At 42.2% G+C, this 26350-nt stretch overlaps 1 protein-coding gene across 1 annotated transcript; it reads right to left on the reverse strand.

Moving 5' to 3' along the window:
* Positions 1 to 1174: 1174 nt before the first annotated feature.
* On the reverse strand, positions 1175 to 25165 carry Rtca (RNA 3'-terminal phosphate cyclase). Its single transcript, XM_038311898.2, has 11 exons — positions 24945 to 25165; positions 24753 to 24853; positions 23729 to 23872; positions 19728 to 19851; positions 17102 to 17160; positions 15025 to 15166; positions 13037 to 13161; positions 11222 to 11280; positions 6526 to 6620; positions 4975 to 5079; positions 1175 to 1503 (listed from the first exon to the last, which is right to left on the reverse strand). The coding sequence occupies exons 1-11, from the start codon at positions 24987 to 24989 to the stop codon at positions 1402 to 1404; spliced, it is 1101 nt and encodes a 366-aa protein (XP_038167826.1). The 5' UTR covers positions 24990 to 25165; the 3' UTR covers positions 1175 to 1401.
* Positions 25166 to 26350: the final 1185 nt, after the last annotated feature.

Below are 26350 nucleotides of genomic sequence, written 5' to 3' on the forward strand. Positions count from 1 at the left end.
AAATCTTTCCGGTTGTCCTACCTTTTTGACAAACTTGAGGTTCAACAGGGGTGCCCACCAACATCAAGCATTCTCTCCCCATTCATGCTGCTGAGATTCCATCTCAGTCTGATGCCCAGGCTGCGCTCTAGCTTCCCTCAACACTGCTGAAGGCACTCGACGAGCATAAAGGGTCACACCAACCTGAAGGAGACCCCAACTTACCATAATCCTAAAAGCTTTACTCCAAGATAAAATTATACCTCATATCTCGATTACTGCAGAGTGAGCAAGGCTTACTTACGTTGTGAACATGTAATTAATTATTCTTCTATGAAGCAAACTACATCTACTATCCAAGGCTATAGAAACCATTGGCAAGGATAATGACCATATTTTGCTCTCGCAGACTGGTCCATACAATAAGAATTCAAACTTCCTGGATATATTTCAGCAGTCTCTCTGAATTGACTTGGATAATGTTTGATTTATCTCTAGGTAAGGCACAAGACAGATCCATCCACGTTTTCATGAACTACACACAGCACTGACATACACAGCACACTAAACTAAAACATCAGACCGGGTTCACTTGAGCCACAACCCAGATGCTGGCTAGGTGTGAAGTAGCTGAGAGAGATGCAGGCACACTTCTGTTCTAAAGGAACTCAACTATTCTGGAATATTCCCAGCCAAGACAGACATGTTTGGGACAAATGTGGCCAAACCTGCTAGGGTTACAATGATGTGACGTGAACTTGATGGAAACACTCTTTGGGGCACAGCTGAAGGGTCAGTTCAACTGTTCCTGCACACTGGCGCCCTCATCAGGTCCAGTGTCATTTGAAGGCAAACACTGTAATACTACAATTACAAGCAGCTACTAAGTCTACAATGGGCAAGTAAGCAGCATACATAATATTGATATCCTGGACAAAGTTGATGATCCACATCACTGGTGAGACAGAGCAGAAGGTATACGATTTCATCATGCTACTCAGAAAGGAGTTGCATTCAGAACTGATGAGTTATTTATGTTGAGTTTTCTAGTTAATATTTCAGGACCAAAGTTGACCCTAGGTAGCTCAAACTACGGAAACTGCAGGGGAGGTCATTAGTAATACAAATTACAGATCAAATCTGTGTCCCTCGCTTAATTTATTACAATAAAAAGAGAGAGAAGACGCAACACATATTTGGGGTATAAACAGCATTTGATTTCAATACTTTAATATTGAAATTTACTATCATATTTAGCAAGTTTTGTCTTTTACTGTTTACATCTCAGAAGATATTCAAGTTGCGCCGACCACAAGGAAGCGCACTTCATCCTCAAAGTCAGCCAAGCCCTGCAGTATTTTCCTTCGTAGGCTCTGTGTTACAGCATGTATAAATCAGTTAGTGCAACAGGGAGTAAATACCCTAGAGATGTGGGTTTGTCATCCCGATCCCTTCACACTCGATGATGTAAGTATCTTTAGAGCCATCATCTTCCTCTTCTGATTTCTTCACAGTAAATCTGGCCTGGAAGCAGAATAATAGCATGTAAAGACACATGAAGAGGATGAAGGCACACACAGAAATCACATGACTTGTGCAGAAATTCAGTAGCTTATTTTGTCTGCAGACCATGGTTCTTGTTCACTGGTGTCTATCAGGACAGAGGAATCGGGCTCCCTCCACGGCCATTGACTAAAAGCACAGAGACACGTGAAGCGTGGCAAGTGTGGCTTCTGCGCCATCGACTGTTGCTGGCACCTTTTCTCTTCCCCTCTGTTTTTCTAAAACATGGGTCTGAATCATTTACCTGTCAGATATGACATTATTTGCTCTCACTAAATTTTTCCTGCCAATTTAATTCTCTAAATGCATAATTCAAGAAGCTAATTCAGAAGGGTAGGTGGGGCAGAGGGCTGTGGTGACTAACATCCTCCATCATTGAGCTTAATGCTCTCGTTCTCACTTGTTAGCTAAAGCTGACTTTGAAATATGTGATTTGTCTCTGTGCTCTGGAAGAATCATTTTAGGTAAATGCAGTTCCATTTAATAAAACTGAATTTAAGTCAAAACAATCAAATGGTTTGAGATTCTGGCAAAGGGATTTCAAATCCTTAAGTTTTAGGAGTCTCTAAAATGCAACTTGAAACTATCATCCCATGGTCTTACTGACCAGCAAACTTCACAAGCTTTCAGTTTTTGTTTATGCAACTGGGTGCTATAAAAGCGGGCATCTAAAAGTTACTGTGGAATGAACAAACACTGAACGCAGAGCAACGGAGCCAAACTCTTACATGTGGCTGCATTTTTCAAATTACAAACATGAAAATATGAAGCACAAGTAAGCGGGAAATCACTTCAAATGTATGCTTAACCACACTTACAAAGCCTAAGGATCTAGTTCAAGTCCTATACTTTTACAGATGACTTAGTCGTACTGAACCAGAGAAAAATAAAGATACGTTGGCCCAAATTACCCAGTTAAAATACAACGAAGAGTCTAGGTGTGGTGGTGCACACCTTTAATCCCAGCACTCAGGAGGCAGAGGCAGATGGACCTTTGAGTCCAAGGCCAGCCTGGTCTACAGAGTGAGTTCCAGGACAGCAAGGCTACACAGTGAAACCCTGTTTCAAACACACACACACACACACACACACACACACACACACACACACACACAGGTAAATTAGAAACAAAAGTCACAAACGCCCCAGTTCAGGGGTGTCTACTCAGTTAAGCGTATTTAAGTGTTAATATACAACATATTATAAAACTGAAGGCTACAAAGAATAAATAAAACTTGATAGCACCTAGTTAAGATCATCGATTTGTGATGGGGAAGAGTAGTAACTGTAAATGCAGCATGGGGCTGAAGAGATGGCTAAGCACTCAATAGCACTGGCTGTTCTTATAGAGGACCCAGATCCAATCCCAGCACCCACACAGAGTCACCTATAACTCCAATTCCAGGAGAGCACACACCCCTTTCTGACTTCCCGGGGAATCAGGCACAAATGTAGCACAGACATAAATGCAGGCAAACCATCCATAAATATAAAATAAAGGTAAATTTAAAAATATTAATACTAATAGGATGAAGCTCAGTTACAGATGCTTGCCCGACATGCACAGATCAATGGTTTGGATTCCCAGGACAGTAAAACACAAAAAGCGAGAAACAAGGGAATCAAGGCTATTATAAAATAGTTAATTCAGGGCTGTCACCAGATATTATCTGCCTTCAATTCTCCCAACCAGGCTGTTCTTGGAACCCACCTATTTCTTACAACGGCAACACCAAAACTAGAGCAGAAGAAAAAGCAGGCGACGGCTCTGCACCTCCCAGCTGTGAAACTCAATCTCCCTGGTTACACAGAGACGGTGCTGAGGGAGCTGACAGCACACCACGCAGGGAGCCCACGAGCAGTACCAACTATGATTATTACTGGGTTTCCTGCTTATTAACCTGGTTAGTTGTTCTGACAGGACACTCACCTTTGCCAGTGAATTATTTCTGGTGGCAGAGGGAGTGAAGAGGACATCTGACTCAGGGTCTTGTTATACAGCACTGGCACTGGCCTTCAGCTATGATCCTCCTCCCAAGTGCTAGAATTCTAAGCATGCACCACCATGTCTGGCTCATGAAGAATATTCTCTAGGGCACGTGTGTGTTTTGTGCTCTTTGCTTCTTTTTTATTCTTTTCTCTTTGTTGTTGTTGTTATTATTATTGCTGTTTGTTAGTTTGTTCATTTTGTTTTATTCTTGTCTTTTTATTTGCTTGTTTGTCTTCTTAAGAAAGGTGTTGTGTTGGAAGCATGAGAAGGTGGAGAGGATCTGGGAGGAAATGAAAGAGGGAACTATAATCAGAATATTTTGTATGAAAATAACTATTTTCATTTAAAATATTTTTAGAGAATGCAATGCAGATCTATTGCTCTTGTTTTGTAAGAGTTACTATCTTTGTGTGTGTGTGTGTGTGTGTGTGTGTGTGTGTGTGTTTGAGACAGGGTTTCTTACTTTTAGAGCCTGTCCTGGAACTCTCTCAGATGAGGCTGGCCTTGAACTCACAGAGATCTGCCCACCTCTGCCTCCCAAGTGCTAGTATTAAAGGCATGCGCCAGCACCGCCCTAGGAAAGAGTCATGTCTTATAGCCTAGGCTGGCCTGAATGTGCCAGGTAGACAGAGCTGACCTCTGACTCCCAAATGCTGGATTACAGGCACTCACTGCCATGCGTAATGTGAGCTACTTCTATAATTTCAAAAAAGTCAGCAACCTCATAAAATCTGAGTCATAAATTTTACAGAACATATTACAGAGAACATAACATGGGTGTGGTGGCTCCTGCTGTAACCCAGCACTCCAGAGGCTGAGGCCAGAGGGCCACAAGTACTACTGGTATACCTAGGAAGTTCAAAGACAGCCCAAAATACAGACTGAGACCTTGACTCAATAAAACTAAACTAAAATCATGCAAGAAATAGAAAGAAATCCCCAAATAAAAATATGCTATGGTACTGGATAAGGGACAGAAGAAGCTGTGTGTATTCACAGTAAGACACAGTGAGGGGTAATTTGAAAAGGAAGAAAACACAACAACAGCTTTACTAGGCAGAGAATAGACTTTGTAAATTCTCCACAAAGAAATTAACATTGGTTTAGAGTGAAGAGTCCTGGAGAAAAGGTGTGAACACGAGCTCACATAGCAGGAACAGCAGAATGGCTTCACTCAGGGCTGCAGAACCACTGGGCCTTCAGGAATGTCCTCCTGGTGTGCTCAAAACCCAGGCTGTGGACAGGAGCTGTAGACCTCCAACACTCTACTCTCCGTCTGTTTACCCACAGGCACTCACCATGGTTACACAGGCAGCCACACAGAGACGGTGCTGAGGGAGCTGAGAGCACACCATGCAGGGAGCCCACAAGCAGCATCAACCATGATTATTACTGGGTTTCCTGCTTATTAACACGGTTAGTCGTTCTGACAGGACACTTACCTTTGCCAGTTGTTCAGCAAAATGTATAGCAGTCTGTGTGTGGAGTGTGACTGGTCCTGTTTTTATTCTGGAAATTCCATTGGCTAGTGCCATGAAAATAATCAGCTATTGAAAAAGAACAAAGAAGAAAAATCTCACAAATATGCTAAGATTTAGAATTTCAAATTCTACAGCTAAGGAAAATGCTATTAGGAATCAAAACAGCTTTAAAGGGGAATTAAAAGAATCATTTCCACGTTTCCAGAAGTTTTAGATGGTGACAGCGAGTGTGTGTCTACCAGTCTGTGACTTGATAAATGCTTATTTAGCAAGACTGACTTTTAAAATCTTATGTTTCAGAATAAAATAGAGAGCTGGGCATGGTTATACTTATTAGACCCAATATTTCTGCAATTGGCATACATGATAAATCTTTCTACTCTTCTAAAATGACATTTTAAAAGGCGAATGGAGACTATAGAATCCTGGGGATATGGACTTAGGCAAGAAGGAAATGACCAAACATAAGGAAAACTGTCCCAAGAAAATGGTCAAGAAATCCTGAAGAAACCCTCTTCTTTCTCCCTTTTTTTCTTTGTTCTGAGGATCAACCACAAGACGCCAGGCATGGTGGGCAAGGCCTACCACCAGCCAGTGTGAGAGCACACTCCTAAAAGGAGAGAGACTGGGGACTTGAGAGGAAGCTATGGTAGAAAGGAAACCACACACACAGTGAAACAGAAACATCTCTGCCAGGCCTGGGCGTGCACACCCGTGATCCCAAAGCTCTGGAGGCTGAGACAGGACGGTGAATGTGAGGTTAGAGAGACCTTGTCTCAAAAGAAGAGTGTAGGTACACACTCAAGAGCACTCCCAGTGTGAGTCTGCTCCTGAGTTTGAGGAAGTGACATAACCCAGCTGAGGTACTGACAGGCACAGGAAAACAACGAATGAGCACATGAAATGGTCTGCACAATGACGGATCTGGGGGTCACCATTCGATTGGGACTTACAGCATGAGACTGGAGAAGGTAACCAAGGAAGGAAAGACAGGTAAGAAAACATGAGCCTCAAGCACTTTAAAACTGACAAGAAGACAACAACTAGCTAGCAAAGCAGCTTGAAGAAGAAAGAGCACTCCAGAACTAAGCAAAGACACACCGAGAACAAAGCGGGTGTGCTGAAGCCAGGCCGAGAAAGGCGGGCACTGAAATTCCAGGAGCGTAAGCTCTAAAGAAAACTTTTTCAATGACTGGAATAGGACTTTCTATAATTAAATAGCATGTGAAAAAACTATATTTAAGCCAAGTATGGTGACACTTATCTGTAATCCCAGCATTCAAGAAGCAAAGCGCATATTGAGAATTCCAAATTAGCTTGGGCTAGAAAGCAAGATCCCATCTCAAAATAAAAGAAAAACAAAAAGTTCCAGTACAGACATATCTAAACTGGATAGACCCTGCATGGTGTCTGGATTTTGATGCCACCATTAAAGAAATTTGTATTCAACATAATTATGCTCAAAGCTAGCAGGAAGGACAGTTTTGATCCTGAACGTGTCGTTGTCATTACCTGGTCTTGCAGATACTCGTCCACAGTGCCACCATGTCTAAGATTTGCTAATAGCATTTCAGCAGCTTCTATTCCAACCTTGTCTGCATTCACACCTAAAACAGTGGGTGTAATAATAAAGAAAATAACAAATTACTTCAAGTCATTAAGTTTAACTGAACTAAATAAGGCGACACACACTTGAAATTCCAGCACTTGAGAACCTACACAGGACTGTTCCAGGTTCAAGGTCAGCCTGGGCTACAGAGTGAAATTCTATCCCAGAGTTTAAATGGTACATCCCAATTGGCACTGAGGTAACATTTTTTAGGCTCTGGGTGCTTTGGGAAGCGTCTTATGCTATCTAATCTTCTGAAACTTGAGAAATGCCAATGTGTCGATGAACAAGTGGAGGAAACGTAGGTTGTTTGGTACCTGCTTAAAAAATACTAATTATGGGATTGTGAATTGTAGGCTGGTTTTTCTTTGCTTTATGTCTAAAAGCCACTTATGAGTGAGTACATATTATATTTGTTTTTCTGGGTCTGAGTTACCTCACTCAATATATTTTCTAGATTCATCCAAATTTGAAGATGCCATTTTTTTCTGTCATATAGTACTCCATTATGGTGTAAATGTACCACATCTTCTTTATCCATTCTTCGGTTGAGGGGCATTAGCTTGTTCTGGCAATGACAAACAATGCTGCTATGTGCTGTAAGACAATGGTTTGTACCCTGTCAACTGTATTTTAATAAAACGCTGATTGGCCAGTAGTCAGGCAGGAAGTATAGGCGGGACAACCAGACAGAAAGTAGAGGCAGGGTGACAAGAACAGGAGAATTCTGGGAAGAGGAAAGCTTGGTCTGCAGTTGTGACCCAGCCACAGAAGAAGCAAGATGTGACTGCCTTACTGAAAAAGGTACCGAGCCACATGGCTAACATAGACAAGAATAATGAGCTAATATAAGTTATAAGAATTAGTTAATAAGAAGCCTGAGATACTGGGCCAATCAGTTTATAACTAATATAGACCTCTGTGTGATTTCTTTGGGGCTTAACAATGGCGGGAACCAGGCAGGACAGAAACCTCCAGACAACAGCTATGAACATAGTTGAGCACATGTCCTTGTGGTATGATTGAGCATCCTTTGGGTATACACCCAAAAGTGGCATTGCTGGGTCTTGAGGTAGGTTGTTTCCTAATTTTCTGAGAAATCTCCATACCAATATCCAAAGTGGCTGTACCAGTTTGCACTCCCACCAGCAATGGAGGAGTGTTCCCTTTACCCACAACCTCTCCAGCATAAGTTGTCATTAGTGTTTTTCATCATGGCCATTTTTACAGGTATAAGATGGAATCTCAGAATTGTTTTGATTTGCATTTCTCTAATGGCTAAGGATGTTGAGCATTTCCTTAAGTGTCTTTCAGCCATTTTAGATTCCTCTTTTGAGAGTTCTCTGTTTAGGTCTGTACTCCATTTTTTTATTGGATTATTTGTTCTTTTGATGACCAATTTCTTGAGTTCTTTGTATATTTTGAAGATCAGGCCTCTGTCTAATGTGGGGTTAGTGAAGAACTTTTCCCATTCTGTGGGATGCCATTTTGTCTTCTTGACTGTGTTCTTGCTTTACAGAAGCCTCTCCGTTTCAGGAAGGCCCATTTATTAATTGTTGCTCTCAGTGTCTGTGCTACTGGGGTTATATTTAGGAAGTGGTCTCCTTTGTCAATGTGTTCAAGCGTACTTCCCACTTTCTCTTCTATGAGGTTCAGTGTGGTTGATTTTACATTGAGGTCTTTGATCCATTTGGACTTGAGTTTTGTCCGTGACGAAAGACATGGATCTATTTTCATTCTTCTATATGTTGATATTCAATTATGCCAGCATCATTTGTTGAATATGCTTTCTTTTTTCTATTTTGTATTTTTTGCTTCTTTGTCAAAAATTAGGTGGCTTTTAGACAAACAGCAAAGAAAAACCAGCCTACTATTCAGAATCCCAGAGAATTTAGACAACAAAGAGGACCCTAAGAGAGACATACATAGATCTGATCTACAAGGGAAGTAGAAAAAGACAAGATCTCCTGAGTAAATTGGGAGCATGGGGACCATGGGAGAGGGTAGAAGAAGAGGGGGGAGGGAGAAAGGGCAGCAGAGAAAAATATATAGCTCAATAAAAACAAATTTTAAAAAATGTGAACATTTTGAAAACAAATTCTTTGGGCTGCTGTTAAGAATGTGTTCTTCTCTGCTGCTGTTCTTTGAAATGTTCTGTAGATGTTAGTCCAGTCCAATTATTTATATATAGTGGTTTCACTGTTTACTTTTTAGATGATATTATTTCATGTATTGAAATCACCCGAAGTATTGCTGAGCTCTATCTGTTATATCATTTTTAGCAGTGTTTGTTTTATAAAATTGGGTACACCAATGTGACAAGAATGTGTTTATATACCCTCTTGTTGGGTTTCTTACTTTATCAATATGTAATGACCTTCACTGTCACTTTCACTAATTAACTTTAAAATATATTTTGTGGAATATCAAAAAAATACTAATTATAGAGCCAGTGAGATGGTTCAGTAGAGGCTCCAGTGGCCAAGTCTGATGACCCAAGTTCAAGTTCCAAAACCCACATGGTGAAAATGGAGAAAGACTCCTCTGGCCTCCTATGTGCTCCATGGTATGCACTGCTTACAAACACTACTCAGGGCTGGCTGGGGACGTGGCTCAATGCATGTGTGAGGCCCTAGCTTACCCAGAATTGTGAAAAAAAAGTACGAAACCAAAATAACGAAGATTGGAGAAGGATACACAATCAAGAGCACTGAATGCTCTTTCAGGGGACCCAGGTTCAATTCCCAGCACCTATAAGATAGCTCACAATGGTAATTCTAGTTCCATGGGGTCCAACACCCTCTTCTGACCTCCCTGGGTATCAGACACGAAAGTGGTGCTCAGACATACATGTAGGCAAAACACTCATACACATAAACACATATATAAAATTAATTTTTAAAATAATTATAAGGCCAGTTTTTTGGGTTTTTTTTGCAAGGAACTTTGCAACCATTTATTTCTTCCTTCTTGTGTTGTGATAATACAGCCTTCCATAAAGACTAGGAAACAAAGGCATAGAAAAGTATCTAAGGCCAGTTTATAACAAAGCTATAACCCAGAGCTATACCTCAGCTTCCAATCTAAAACTTGTGATTTGCACAAGCTACAATTAGTCACAGAAAATCTCATCAGAATTGAAGGATTGTTCAGTATCATCTTAAAAAAGAACAGGTGACATTCTCAGAGCAACCATTTAAAGTTTAGTCTTTCACTGTTGAGACTAGAAGTTGGCGAGGCTTGGGTCTGAGGTCAGCATGAGCTTCAGGGCAAGATATTGCACACAACAACAAATCCCAAACACCAAGATCCGAACAGGTTCTAAATCATTGTGAACATGTCCCTGGCTCTTCTGGTTCCTACTTTCCTACACATTCTAAGTCTTTGGTACAAAGATGAATACAAAATAAGTCTATCAGAAGTAATAAAAGTCAAATTCTATATTCTTTAAAAGAAATCTGTGAGCCGGGCGGTGGTGGCTCACGCCTTTAATCCCAGCACTCGGGAGGCAGAGGCAGGCGGATCTCTGTGAGTTCGAGACCAGCCTGGTCTACAAGAGCTAGCTCCAGGACAGGCTCTAAAGCTGCAGAGAAACCCTGTCTCGAAAAACCAAAAAAAAAAAAAAAAAAAAAAAAAAACAAACAAGCAAAAGAAATCTGTGGCTCCAGATAAAAATTTCTTAAGAACTCAGAATAAGACAATTTTGTTTGTATTTTATATCTTTACATTTACTGGATCATATATATATATATATATATATATATATATATATATATATATATAAAATCAAGTATACACACACACACACACCTTGAGAAAATGGTCAAGAAAAAAACTGAATCATCTTTGCAAGATTCCTCCTAAAAATGTCCACAGGAAAACCCTGAGCATAAGACAACCAGACAAATGCAAACTATGAGGAATTCTGTTGAGAAAAATGTTCTAAACTTTTCCAAATGTCAGTATCGTGAGAATTAAAAAGAAAAAGCAAACAGAGAATTCTGTACTAAAGACAAACTAAGCTGGGCACAGTGGCACATGCCCTCAATCCCAGCACTTGGAAAGCTACGGCAGGAGAATTGCCAGGCTGGGCTACACAGTGATTAACAGGCCAATAAGGGCTGACCTTGTCTGAAGAAAATGTAACAAAGTAGAATAAAAGAGTCAATAACCATGATAGGTCAATACTATATAAACATTAAAAAATAAATTCGACATTGTTCCTAGGCAACTTGCTTAAGTTAATGTGTGGGTATGTCTGCGTAACAAATGTTCAGGTGTAGTAAGGCTAGCACTGTGAATCTGAGGGCATTGGGAATGCATGCTGCAGTTCATGACTGAGGCATGGCACCCACAATGAATGCCAAAACAGTTCAGAAATGTACATAACACGTAGCTAAATATGCACAACTGGTGCACCTAGGAGACCACTTGAGGTTTGACATTTTCTCAAAATACAAAGTTGGGAGAAACAAAGAACTTGCTAACTCTAATAGTTGGCGCTATCTTTAAAATGCCACTCATCATCCTCAACAGTCTACCCTGAAGAGAGACTTTATAGTGACGGTGGGAATTATAGACCCCTCTCCTTCATTGTACCTCGTTTGCCAAGCGATGATCCAGCAAACAAGCAGCCGGTGGATGTCTCAGCAACAATGCTACATAAGAGAAAAAGAGGGTAATTACCCACACAGTAATACTCTAACTTTCACATCAATGTAACACTAGAGGCTAGTTACTGTTAAACAGGCAAAATTAAATCTGGTCACCCCACTGCAGTAGTGAAACTCCTCCCACACAGTGGCGTTGGGCAAAGTCTGCAGATTCTAATGTACCCACATGTAAAGAAAGCCACCCCCTCCCCTACACGTATTCTGTCATTAACTAAGTCATTACCAGCACAGTGTTAGAAAGCACTCTATGGTCATCTGAAATGAAAAGGTCTTCATGCAGACTTGGGCTTTGTTCCAGGGTTTATTACACAGTACTTGCAAAGTCAGCAAGCGCTCACTTTGTGCTTTTCTGCATAAGGTGACTTGAAAATGTAAGTATCCATAAAACACTGCTTCTACACCTCAAAAACATCAATTAAAGAATTTTTGTAACTTAAACACATCATTACCACACTAAGTATTTGTAAATTAGTTTCATACTTAAGGCATCTTTTAAAAACTGGAAATATTTCTGTTAGCGTTAGTTTCAAAGACTACTTTCTGATTAGCTTAAATATTTAAATTCAGGGGGCTGGAGAGATAGTTCAGTGGCTAAGAAAACTGCTCTTGCAGAGGACCCACATTCAGTACCTAGCATAGGGCAGCTCACAAGTGCTAAGAACTCAGTGTCCCCTTCTGTACTCCATAGATGCCTACACCCACATGCACATACCCACATGAAGGCACACACATGTAACTAAAATAATAAATCTTAAAAAACACAACAACAACAAAAAAAAACACAACAACAATTTAAGTTCACTACAATTGTTCCTCAGTATTCATGGGAAGTTCAAGATCTACACGAGGATACTGAAATCTAAGGACGTCCAAGTCCTTTATTTAAACAGTATCGTATCAACTAGCTCACACCAAGTCACTTCCAGCACTTGGGAGGGGAGACACCAGGATTGCGGACCATCTGAGGCCAGCCTGGACTACAGAGTGAGATCTGATTCAACAAACCAAATAACAGGCTGAGCATGTGGCACACGCCTGTCCTCCCAGAAGGGAGGGAGGAGGATCATGAGTTCAAGGAGATCCTTCGACACACACAAAGTTCAAAGTCAGACTATACTACGTGAGGCCTTGTTTCAAAAAAAACAAAAGAGAACTGAGGTAACATTGGCATCAAACTTGTAGGCACATCCTCCCAAATACTCTGAATCATCTCTAGATTACTTAGACTCGTACTGCAAATTACACACTTTGTACAGTCATTACACTGTACTGTTTAAGGAATGACAAGGGGGGAAAATGCCTGTACACTTAGAACAGAAACTTGTTTTTCCCAAGTACTTTTATCTGGAATTGCTTGAATTATGATCATGGGACCCACAGATAAACGTCTACAAAGTACAAAATACCTTAGGAAACAAAATCACAATGTCCATTTTCTTGGTGTTTTGCTTACGTTTGATATAAGGCAGTAGCTTGATAAAGCGCCCAGGCTGCCTTCAAACATGCTGTACAGCCTAGGTCTAAGGCTGCCCTCAAACTTGTGACTCTCAACCCCTGTCTCGTGAGTTTGGGAAGTACAGCCATGTGACACCAAGCTTCAGTCAAATAACCACACTAATTAAACTATTGTTTTCAGTAGAAATAACCTTACAAATATGTCATAGAACCGTAACCTGAGCAACAGTCCTTCAACTCTTTGATGGGTAATGACGTCAGGAAATGTCTAAGTCCATGCTCTCACATGATTCCACTCCCGTTGCCAAAGGCTTGGTCCCTGGGCTCCTGCAGAGGCTGGATGTTGACGTAGAGATCCCTGATCTCCTTTCTGATGCAGCGCACGGCTGCCGCCGCCATGTCTTTTGCTACCTGTTTTGGAAAATCAGAAAAGGAAAATGAATTCATCACTGGTTATCTGGACAATTTGTTTTTAAACTTTTTTTTCTCTCTTTTGGTTTGTTTTTTGAGATGATAGGGTGTGACTGTGTTGTGTAGCTCTGGCTGTCATAATTACTTTCAATCCTACAAAATTATACATAGTCAGCTTTTCCATGCACCATTTAAAAACTTCCAGAGAGAGCTCTGACTTAAGAAAAATGTAAAAGAAAAGACATCCAAATTAAGTTCTGGGGAACTGGAGTGATGGTTCAGCAGTTGAAAGCTGCTCTTGCAGAGGATATGAGCTCAGTTCTCAGCACCCGCACAGTTGCTAACAGCCAACCTGAACTCCAGTTCCAGAGGATTTCACATCCTCTTCTGACCTCTGCAGGCACAAGGCACACATGCGGTACACATTCATATATGAAGGGAAAACTCATACACATAATAAAATAAATTAGGGGCTGGAGCAATGTCTCAGCAGTCAAGAACACTGTCTATTCTTCCGGAGGACCCATTTTTGATACCAAGCACCCACATGGCAGCTTACCACCATCTGCCAATCCAGCCCCAAAGGGATCCAATGCCCTCTTTTGGCCTCATAAGGCACTGCATATACATGGAACAGATATACCATGCAAAATACTCACACACAAAAATAATAAAAGTTCAAAAGTTAGGCAGTGGTGGACACCTTTAATCCCAGCACTTGGGAAGCAGAGGCAGGGGATCTCTGTGAGTTCGAGGCTAGCTTAGTGTACAGAGTGAGATCCAGGACAGCCAGGATTATACAACACAGTGAAACCCTATTTTGAAAAACCAACCAAAGAAACAAACAAACAAATTACAGCACACACATACACAAAACAACAACAAAGGTTAAAAACAAAAAACTACAGCACAAATTCTAATTGGTCTTAATAGTGTGTGCTACCACTGCCTGGCCTCTATTGCTTAGCTCTGCACTCTGAATTTCAGGCAAGTTTTATTTGTTATAGCATAAAAAAATATCGCCACAAAAAAGAAAACAAAACAAAAAAATTCTGCCAGGCAGGATGGGGCACACCTTTAATATCACTATTTGAAAGACAGAAACAAGTAGAACTCTCTAAGTTTGAGCCAGCCTGATGTACATGGTGAGTTCCAAGCCAGTCAGAGTTACATGGTGAACCCTAACTGAAACAAAACAGAACAAACAAAATAAATATGTTTTTTGGGCCACCTTGGTTGAGATGGCTCAGTGGGTAAAGGCACCTGCTGGCAAGCCTGTGATGTGAGTCAGAGCTCCAGGGATCACATGGTGAGGGAGTGAAATGGCACCCACAGGCTGGCCTCTTGTCTCCACAAACACTGTGGCATGCGCTGCCATCCTACTTCCACACGTGTACCATGGAATGCAGTCCAATCCCTACCCACACAAAAGAAATAAGCATAATTAAAAATAAAAGTTCTTTGGGTGGGCATGTAGCTTAGGGGGTAGTGTGTTGCCCAGCTCACATGAATCCTGGGATTTCCTGGGCCTGTAAGTTCAACGCCATCATCAGCTACATCAGAACTACATGAGTCCCCGTTTTGAAAAAACAAACTAACAACATTTTAGAGATAGAGACAGGAAGAGCGCTGAAAGTTCAAGACCATCTGGTCTACCCAGTAAATTTCAGAAAGCCTGGGCTATTCAAAAGACCCTACTTTAAACAAGAACAAAAATCTCAGAAGAAAAAAAAAATCAAACAAAACCTCTAAGTGTCTGAGACTCTTACTTTGAAAAAAACAAAACAAAGTATTCTCAAAAGCTTGAATGTTGTAGCACTATCAAGGTGTCCATACACTTCTAAGAGCACTAAGACAACTTACTTTTAGTGGCAAAACTCCAGCAACGAAAGCTCTCCCATAAATCTTGGTCACAGAGCCACGATCAGTCAGATTTATTGGGTCCAACTGTTTAACTGGTGACATTCGGACAACCACTTCGCCGCCCCCTTTTGGGTAATAGCCCCTAGGAAAATTAGAGCAAATACCTCTCCATAACTGAGTACATGACAAAGTAGAGCCTAACAACACATTGCAGAAACAGGAATGATACCAAAAGATATGTAAGTTGTGGAAATACATGGAAAGGCCTGACTCCTATCTGCAGTCTCGGGTGTCCACCCTGTGGCCTGAAGATACACACGACTAGTGACTTAGCATGTGAATACGAGGCCCTGGGTTCAACCCACAGGACAAAGAGAAATCATCGTCCCAGCGACATGAGACTATTTCAGGGGCTCAGTGGGTACAGGACAGTGATGACTACTGAAGACAGCACAGAACATTTTCCTCATTCTTCAAAGTGCTATTTGAGAGCATACTCTCTATGACACCGGCTCTACTGGTTTGTTTTCCAGGCTTAAAATCGGAACTGGCATATGACAGGCACTCAGATTAATATCTGATCAATATATAACCAGTCAACACTAACAAAATTTTACCTCAGTTCTATTCATTTATTGCAGATGCTGAGAACTGCTATGCTCCAAGTAGTTAGGAGATGATGTAGTTTACAATCTACTAAGATTATAAGTATGGCTGCAAAGAGGTACCAACAGATGAAAAATACGTGTGAATGCATCCAAAGCCGGTCCAAATAGAAATTTTCTATTTTTTTTTTTTTTTTTTTTTTTTTTTGGTTTTTCGAGACAGGGTTTCTCTGTGGCTTTGGAGCCTGTCAAAATACGATTTCTAGCCGAGTGTGGTGGCGCATGCCTTTAATCCCAGCACTCAGGAGGCAGAGGCAGGTGGATCTCTGTGAGTTGGAGGCCAGTCTGATCTCAGCCGAAGATACACAGAGAAACCCTGTCTCGAAAAAATAAATAAATAAAGATCTCTAATTTTTAAGTAAGCAGGGGATATAAATAACATGAATGTAAAGGGGCAAAGCAGTTTAAGACAGCAGTCAACCCACCGAGTTAGTCTGCGACCACTTGAAAGTAGGAGAGAGGATAAAACTAGAGAGAAAACTGGGGCGAGACCATAAAGCACTAAGCTCCAGGCCAAACCCTTCACTCTTGTTACTGGAGAGCAGAGGACAACCTTACAGAGACATCCCTAAAGGCCGGGCTTTCTTAGGACGTCAGCTCTGACTACACTGGGGAGCAGCCTCCTCATGACTCCAGAAAGCCTAGTCAGGTGTCCATGCAGGGACTCCTCTGCCTGTTCAGAGGCGTGGATAACACAGGAGCGAATAACACACATGTGGATAACACCAGTGTGGATGGTATAGTCATGGCTAACACAGGTGTGGATAATACACGTGGACAACCCAGTTATGGATAATACAGGAGTGGAGGACACACGTGTGGATAACACCGGTGTGGATGATACAGGCATGGATAGCAATAGCTAAGAAAATCTCCTCCATGTAGAAATTCCCATGAAACTATTTCTCAATGAAGAAATGAACACTGCAGGTGTCTGATAAGGTCCCATAGCTCTACAGTTTACCTTTAAGACACAAAGTACAATTACTTTCCGTAAGAAATTTATCATGAAGCTGGGTAGTGGTGGTGCACACTTTTAATCCCAGCACTCAAAAAGCAAAGGCAAGAGGATCTCTGTGAGTTTGAGGCTAGCCTAATCTACAGAGTGAGTTTCAGGATAGCCAGAACTGTTAAACAGAGAAACAGTCTCAGGAAAAAAAAAAAGAAAAAAAAAAGAAAGAAAAAGAAAAGAAATTTATCATGAAATATAACACATTAACAGTATCAGAGTAATAGTTCTCTAAATGTAACTTTTCCACTAATTTCGGAACTTGTAATAGATGGAAAAGATTAAGGGCCGAGGATATAACTCATTGACAGGGCACTGGCCTGGCACGCAGAAGCCCCTGTGTTGGGTCCCCAGCACCACTGTCGGAAGGGTTGGGTGGGACACTAAGGACTGAGTAACTTACCTCATTTTAACGTCACAATTAAACTTGAAACCGAATTTCTCAACGATTGGCTTGAAAACCTGAAAAAGTCAATTGCTACTTTAGCCACTGGTGTGCAGAGATTCACCAAGTTCAATTATTATATAAAAAAGCCATGCAGTAAGCTGGTCAGTAGGTACCACAGATACAGAGGAACAACAGCAATACTGAGAGCAATTCTACTGTGCATACAAGAACTCTGGTGCAAAGCTGCACATTGAGCAGGACTGCCCTAGTCTACCTAAGGGCAGCGCCACACCCTCCACACACCAGTCCTCCCGGTGGTAACAACAGTGCGCACAAAGGGACACAAGAGGGCGCTGGTGAACAGCCTTCCACTATACGATGTTTCTCAATATGCTGAATCTTATCAGATAGACACTTTATCCTCCATTTTTCTCATTTCATATTAGAAACATTTTTTCATAACATCCTAAGTTTTTCTCAAGCAATATTTAAATAATACGACAGTTGAGTAAAATGTATCAAACCATCCTCTAAAGCAGTGAATCTCAACCTTCCTAATACTGTACCCATTTACTACAATTCCTCATTCCCCAACCATAAGATTACTTCACTGCTACTTCATATCTGTAAGTTTGCTACTGTTGTGAATTGTAATGTAACCATCTGATATGCAGGATATCTGATATTTGACCCCCAAAGGGGTTGCGGCAACCCACAGGTTGAGAACCGCTGCTCTAATGCAATGATAATTGTAGTTTATACAAGGCTATGCTCAAGCACAGTCACCTTCCACAGTGGCTTAGACTGAGCAGTTTCCTCTATGTGAATTACTAGGTAAAGAGGAAGTGACCTTCATTACACATCTCAGCACACTAAAAAGATGATGTCATCCATCATAACGGCAGCCCTTCACAAGAAGACAGTAATTACGCCTGAAGCCCACGATAACACATGCGTGTGTTTTCTCCTTTCTCTAGGTGGTCTCCATGTGAGCAGGAGCTATGGACGGCACTAAATTTCTGTTCTGCTTTGTTCAAAGACAGGAGTGGTGATGCAGCCCAGGGCAGAGCGCTTGCCTTACGTGTGTAAAGCCCTGGGTCCCCACACACAAACACTCAGATGGGGAGCGGGGTAAGGAGGACTTAAGCACAGAAGCCACCTAATGCTCAGTGGGGTGCAGGAGGAGCTTTCACAGGGTAACAAAGAGGACACACAGGGCTGAAACATATCTTTGCAGTGTCTGCACATCTTAGCGGTGAGTTTGTTCAAAACTGCCAGAACATGGAAGCAACTCAAGTGGCCTTCAGCTCATGAGCGGATAAACAAACTGGTTCATACACTGAGTAAAACCAGCTGACCTTTACTTCAGTAGCACTGAGTCTCAGATTTATCATGTAAGTGAAAAAATCTAGACCCAGGAGCTGGCACGAGAGCTTGGTTGGTAACACGCCTGGCTAGAATGGACATTTGGCTAGCATGCACGAAGTATTTTCCAGCATAAACTGGCCATGGTGTTGCACACTTGCAACTCTAGCCCTGCAGGTGGAAGCAGGAACACTGGAAACACAAGGTTACTCTCCCTACACAGCAACTTAAGGCCAACCTGGAATATAATGACCCTGTTTGACAAGAGGGAAAAAAAACCTAATTCTAATTATATAGATATATATATAGATATAGATATAGATGATATAGATATAGATATAGATATAGATGGCATTACTACTTTAGATGGCATTGTGAAAAAGGCAAAACTAAAAGAAAATGAAAAAGTGGTTGCCAGGAGTTGGGGACAGGACTAGCTAGCTATAAAAGGTAAGTAATTTTTTTTAAAATAAAACTATTCCACATCTTAACTATGGAAATTGGTTTACATGTATCTATATGTACAAAATTTCTAAAACTACATTTAAAGGAATAAATTTAACTACAAAGAATTATGCTGCAATAAACCTAGTGAAAAAAATTAACACAGATTGAATATCCTCACCTGAAAATGCTCAGACCCAGAAGGGCTTTGGGCTTCTGACTTTCTCAGATTCTCAGATTCTGTAGCATTCGCACACACACGAGGATGGGACGCACACATGAGACTCACGCTCCACACACGTTATGCAGACTCGGAAGGAATGAGTGAATGCCACTGGCACCTGGGCTGTGATCACTCCCATCACATGAAGTTGGGCGGGGAAGCTCCACTTGTGCCCCAGGGGAGGGATACATGCACCACGGCACTGGTGGGGCGGTCGGCTCTGGCTTTCTGCTGTGGTTCTGGGGCTGAACTCGGGTCGTCAGGCTTGCACAGCCAGTGCTGTTACCCAGTGAGCCATCTCATTGGCTCAAATTCTGTACACTTGGTATCTCAGTGCTACACTCAACCTGTGCCACTTCCCCCACGAGCATGCCAATACTAAAAAAAAAAAAACCTGGTGATTTATATAATAACTGATACAATTTATATAATTATACTTTTAGGACCTTAAAACTCAGAATGAACACTATCTTAATTTATAACACAAACCCTACAGTGAACCTTAATCTGTCCCCTCTCCTGCAACAGAATTGGAAAACATGCTGAAGAGGAATGTCCATGAAGATACTGCAGACATATTTAAAGAGAGAGCATGAGGCCACTCCTTACCATCGTGGTGTAATCGATCTGTGGGGCCATCTCAGCATTAGTTCCGCCTTTCAAACGAAGTTCCGATGGAGAAGCAGCGAACAGAACACAAGGCATTGAAACCTGCATCAAGAGGCACACACTCCTAAGGAAAAGGCAGAACACGCTTAACTGTACTGTGTCTTGGTTCTCAGGACAGCTGTACTCGTTACTGCACACCAGTGGGACTTGTGGCTCAGACAATGCAGAAGTCAGAACACTTCAGTGTCTGAAGGATAGAATCCTGAATCTCGGGGAAATATTTCCAAGTAGAAAGATAATAAGCAAACTGGCTCAAGGTAATAAATCAATAATAAAAGGCTTCAGCCTCTCAATTGTGGGGCCTTGGTTGAGTACCCAGCACCACCAAAAATATTAAATTAGAAAAAAAAATGTGGCCGGCAAGTGGTCAGGCACACCTTTAATCCCAGTACCTGGGAGACAGAGGCAGGAGGATCTCTGTGAGTTCAAAGTCAGCCTGGTCTACAGAGCTAGTTCCAGGACAGCCAGAGCTACACAGAGAAATCCTACCTTGAGAAACCAAAATGAATAAATGTAAGTAAATGAAAATAAAAATACAGATCTAAGTTTGAATGCAAAATTAAACACATTACCTATGTGACTGGCTAAGTTTTGTTACTTCGTGTTATCATTATTAGTAGTAAGTCAACAAAGAATAAAAGCTTCAAACCTTTTTCTAAAAGTATTCTTATGAGCAGTTTAGGAAGATGCATTCCGAACAGCCGAGACTAGAAATAGTCACGTGCTTACACCTGGTTGTCACCATGCACAAGACACTGCTCAAATATCAAGTCACGGCACGTTCCTACCATCAGAGCTCATGTGACAGGAAGGCCTTTTACAAAGACTGGAAACGGAATGTTTCACACGGAGTTTTCTCTTTATAGTCAACACGAAGGTAAAGTGTTTTTTAAAAATGAAGTATTTGGTCCGATATTTTTTTTAATGAATGGGTACTGCCCTTCTTCAAAATGAAAACTATCGCAGTCCTAATAGATTGCAGTTTTAAAGGTAATTAGATAGAGCATCTGCAGTCAAAACAAACTCTTTAACATCATACAACAAAGAAACAAGTACACTAAACACAAAGTCTCTATTTCTGGGCCCTGACAGCTTCTCACAGAGACCCTGCCGTCAGTCTGTCCTCAGCATTAATAACACTTCTAATGAATCTTACTCTAAAGGACATATTAAAGCCTCTATTACTAATAAGCAGTTTCATCAATTCTCTAAATAACCATTAGTGGAGTAATACATGTAGCATTAGAAAAGAAAATACAGGCAATGCAATATATTCTCCTAAAAAGAGGAGACTAGGAGCAAACAGCAAAGAGATATTCAGCTTACTCACAGAGGTTTGTAACTGCTGAGTCCACTACTCATTTTCTCCTAAGCACCCCAACATTTAAAGTGCTTATGTTCTCCTAGACAAAATTAGATTCTGAAAACAGTAATGGAAACCTCACTTTTAGAAGAGTAAGGAACCACCGAACCAGACACGGACAAATGGTGTAGGAGGTCCTTCTGTTTCTGTGTTGCTTTCATTGGTTGATGAATAAAGAAACTACCTTGGCCTAGTTGATAGGGCAGAATTTAGCTAGGCAGAGAAGACAGAACTGAATGCTGGGAGGAAGAAAGCAGAGGAGGAGAGAGCTGCTATGGAGCCGCCAGAGTCAGACACGCTGAATCTTTCCCAGTAATCCACTGCCACGTGGGTGACGATATACAGATTAATAGAAATGGGTTAAATCAAGATGTGAGAGTTAGCCAATAAGAGGCTAGAGCTAATGGGCCAAGCAGTAATTTAATTAATACAGTTTCTGTGTGGTTATTTTGGGGGCTAAGCAAGCCAGGTGACTGGGATGAACAAGCGGGCCCTCTCCCTTCAACAGACAAAACTCACAGTACTGCAACCACGACCAGGGATAAAACGAATTAAGTGTGGTCAAAAGTAAAATGGGCTTTCCTGCTAGGACTCTACTGCTGTTAACCTCTTTTGTGGAACTAGACTATCGACTTTAAACTTAATTCTCTCACTTGCTAATACATGAGCAGGCAAGGCATGGAGAAATGACTTTGCCAGTAAAGGCTTAGCCACAAGCCTAACGACCTGAGTTCAACTCCTGTGTCCAAGATAGTAGAAAAGACAGAACTGATTCCCACAGGTTGTCCCCTGATCTCCATACACACTCCAGTGTTCATGCACAGGTGAGCACATTTGCCCACACACACACAAGCACACATTACAAATAAATGAAATGTTTAAAAATTAGAAGGCAAAAGACTTAAATACTAATGCTAGTTCTTACCCTAACTCCAAGGCCATGGGTAAATCACTTAATACCAGTGGGATCTGACTTCCTAATTCACAACCTGGAAGGTATGGAATAAATGCTTTCTCTTACGCTTCAAATTCTATTACTGTTTTAGTTAGTTTTTAGGAAGCTAACTATGACTTTTTCTTCCTTGTTTGTACAGAATAGTAAATAACATGCTAATGATCAGGCACCAGAAATTCTTTCCTTACTTTAGGAAAGTTCTCTGTTAACTGATCTCATTTTAGGCCCAATCACAAGCCTCTTAGCACAGAAGTCTACTTATACCATAGCTCAGATCTCATGTGCTACTAAACATCTTCCTAAAATAATAATTCATTTGAAAAGTTATTTCTGAACTGACAAAAGGTTTATAGTTACTATACTTTATACTTACTCTGTCAAATTCTTAATAACAGAAAACTATAGTCAAAAACAAAAAGCTACTTGAAAAAGCTCTCGGGGCTGGGGGTGAACCTTGGGGCAGAGCACATGCCCAGCACGCTTGAGGCAATGGGTTAGGCTCCAGTGCCAGGGGCTAAGAAGGAAGCAATCAGCCACACGGCTCACAGAAGCCATCCAAACACTGGCTCCTCTCCACATTCTGTCACTGTCACTCCGCTGTCATTGTGGGATGACATGGGGGATACTTAGAAATTTATTAAGACATCTATCTTCCAAAAGGCTGTGTGGTTTTGCCTGGGGCTTTGCTATTCTTGTTTTGTTTGCTTTCTGGTAGTGGGAATTGAACCCAAATCCTTTTACAGGCTAATTAAGCACTCCACCACTGAACCAGGCCTCCAGTTCCACTTCCCAAGGGGAAAATAGGTAGTCAGGATATCTAGAATTTTTAAGACTTAAGCATTTTGCCCCTCCTGAAGTGCTAGAGACTGAACCCAGGATCTTGGACAGATAGGGCGAGCGATGTTTAATAAGACAGTAAAGGGAAACCAGGCACCTGGGAGGGTAAAACAGGAGAATCATGAGATTAACATCAATGTGGATGACACAGAAGACCTTGTCTCAAAAAAGAAAAAGAAAAAAAATCTGAAGATAATAACAGCTACAACTGCCAGCTGTGGGGGTGCAAGCTTTTAATCCCAGCACCCAGGAGGCAGAGGCAGGTAGATCTCTGAGTCCGAGGCCAGCCAGGTCTACAGGATCTTCAGAGTGACTTGCAGGACAGCCAGAGTTACACAGAGAAACCCTGTCTCAATAAATAAGTAAATAGATGGATGGATGAATGAATGATAAATGAATAAATGCTATAACTCAACAAGTACAAAGTTACAGGACAGCCAGGACCACAGAGAAACCCTGTCTCAATAAATAAGTAAATAGATGGATGGATGAATGAATGATAAATGAATAAATGCTATAACTCAACAAGTACAAAGTTACAGGACAGCCAGGACCACAGAGAAACCCTGTCTCAATGAATGAATGAATGAACTAATTAATTAATGCTACAGCTCAATGAGCAGGCACCCAAAATTTCACATCCACTGTCTTGAACCTTGGAAGGTCTATTATTTACATTTTAAGGAGGAGAAAACTGGCTCTCTAAAGAGTTAAAGGGCATCCCCCAGGAAGCATCAGAAACCGCATCGGAACTGAAGCCTGGATGGAGCACTAGGTGTGACGTACCCCGCTGTCTTCGTATCCGCCGTGTGGATTCCACCTCTGATCTTCTCCGGTGTGAAGGTTATCTCTGTTGAGCCGATTTCTGCCCCCTCCAAGTGCCCATCACACAAATCGCGAACCATTTCCAGTCCAGATAAATGCTGAGGCCTTCAGGTCATAATACTGCATCAAAACGTGTGCGATCAGACTGCCTATTAATACCCCACTCTACGGAACTGCTACAAAAGCAATGGCCAGAAAGCAAGTGCCGAGCCTTCAACGGCAGAGCTTCAACTGGGGTTTGTAACGCACTTGGACTCACTGCTTATAGGCAACTTTTTAAAGGTTTCAAGACTGGTTATTTAGGCTACAAACACACACTGAGGAACTGTTACAAATTCCAGTGTGCACAAAAGGAAAAGTAGAACTACCTACGTGCTACCAGCCTTGCTTGCCTTCTACTAAATAACCAACCCCTGACACCTCTCACCCCCTAAATTCTATGTTGAGGCCTCAACCCACACAAAATAGGATTGTTTAAATAAGACCCTTTACAGCTACAATTAAGTTAAAGACAAGCTATGCACCCTCACTATTGTGTGCGCTAACAATCTGACTGCTATTCTTATAAAAAGAGATGGATCGATTGGGGGATAGGGATGTGGCTCAGTGGAGGTGCTCGGTGGAGGTGCACAGGATGGAAGAAGCCTTAGGTTTCATCCCCAGAACTATATAAACTGGGCATGGCGGCACACTGTTGTAATTCTAACATTTGAGACGTTGAGAGAGGAGAATCAAAAGTTCAAGGTTATTATTCCCACCTAGGGAGTTCGGGATTACCCTGGGCTAGATGAGAGAGAACCTTAGGGAAACACAACTGACAAACTACCGTGTTTCAATGCGACTCAAGGACAACTCGCAGTCCGTCTTAGGGACAGGAAAGAAGGGCGAGGGCTGCACTCCGGACGCTGCCCCCGGGCGTCCTCTGCTCCACAACCCGGGCTCCGATCCCAGTCTCCCAGCCCGACTCCCCACCCGCCCGCAGTACCTGAGGCCCGGCGTGCTGCGGCCCGCTCGGATCTTCTGCACGCGCAAGGGGAGGCCCAGGAGGCAGCTCAGGGCGGTGGAGACCCTGAGGATCTGGCCGCCCTGCAGAGCACCGGGGACAAGAAATGAGACACGTTGAATGGAGGCCCCCACCGCCACGCCTTGCCCCGGCCCCACACAGCCCCGCACTCACCCCTTCCATGATCCCGCCGTCCACCTCCACCCGCTGCCCCTCCATCGCTGGCGCGCGTGAGCCCGGCACGCAGCGACCACGCCCCAGCTGCCACCGGGAAAGGACCAGGCGCCGGCAAGCCCGCAGCCCCGACACTGCGCTTCCGGTCCGAGCTTGCCGGAAGGAGAAAGAATCAGTGCCTCCGGGGAAAGCCTCCCTGCGGGAACGAATCCCACTGTAGACCTGGCCCGCCGTCTGTACGCATGCGCGCTGCCCGGCGCTCAAAAGAGGCTGCGCAGAGAGTTGGCCTATATTCCCAAACTCGGGGAGCTGGGCTGACCGCAAGGGGGTGACACAGCCAAACCTTCTGGTTCCAGAAGACCTTTTCCCAACAGGTACATTCTTCAGTTGTCCCTCAGGCTGTTGTTTTAACTTTCCCCACAATCGTGTGTTGCTCTGCTTTCTCCAGCATCCTTGGGTACCTGAAAGACTTAGGAAATGAGTCTGAATCGCCTGAATTGTGTGGTGTAAACATCACTACCTCAGTACAATTCTGACTCAATATTCTGGAAACACATAGATTACTTAAACCAATCTAGAACATGCTCCAAGATACTAATCAGGGCAGTACTCCTAGTTGAGATTTGGACTATTAACTATGGTTTTATGGTTACTTAACTTGTTCACCATCAGAGCCCGGGCTCCTGAAACCCTAACAAAGTAGGTTCAGCCATCCCTTCTTAGTAGATAATAAAAAAAAAAAAAAAAAAAGAGTAATAATGAAGAGCAGTTCCATTGGGAAGAGGAAAAAATAGACCAGGTCTAGGTTTAAGTAGGGTGCAATAGAAATGAATAACTTAAGTAATCCTGGTCGAGGTGTGGCCAAGGCCAAAACTGATCCATCATTGACTTAGTGTCTCCTGCAAGGTGGTCTAACAGATTTCAGAACTGTTAAATCTCTCCCTGGGAAACAAGCTTCCTCCCCATCCCACCCCATCCCTGCCAGCATACAACCCCAGCTTTTCCTTTGTCCCAAAGTGTGAGACTCTTAGAAAAACTTCATTGTCTCATAGTCTGCTAACCAGAGGGAGAGGCATAAGCCCCTTATCAGTATGAAGACCACGAACTAGAGGCCTGAGCACCCAAAGGAAGAGATAACAGTGATGTACTTTTACAGGCAAAAAATAATAAAAAGTTGAGGCAAGACTGTGGCTTTGGGAACAGAATATAAATGTTGTATTTTTTTAATCACTTTGTTTTGTGTATGGGTGTATTGCCTACACATATATCCGTGCACCACATGAGTGCCTGGTGCCCACAGAGACCTGAAGAGGGCATCAAATTCCCCAGGGCTGGAGTTACAGAAGGTTGTGAGTCACCAAGTGAGTGTTGAGGATCTGACCTGGGTCCTATGGAAAAGCAGCCAT

The sequence above is a fragment of the Arvicola amphibius genome, chromosome 14 (genome assembly GCF_903992535.2).
Source record: "Arvicola amphibius chromosome 14, mArvAmp1.2, whole genome shotgun sequence".
Lineage (NCBI taxonomy): Eukaryota > Metazoa > Chordata > Mammalia > Rodentia > Cricetidae > Arvicola > Arvicola amphibius.

Bases quoted from the DNA above. Each gene is read 5' to 3' on its own strand.
- Rtca (XM_038311898.2), bottom strand. From the start codon at position 24,989: ATGGAGGGGCAGCGGGTGGAGGTGGACGGCGGGATCATGGAAGGG. The intron at 23,873-24,752 runs GTACTGCGGGCG...TATGACCTGAAG, and splicing joins CGCAGCACGCCGGGCCTCAG to GCCTCAGCATTTATCTGGAC. The intron at 1,504-4,974 runs GTAAGTGTCCTG...TTCTGCTTCCAG, and splicing joins TTGCTGAACAACTGGCAAAG to GCCAGATTTACTGTGAAGAA.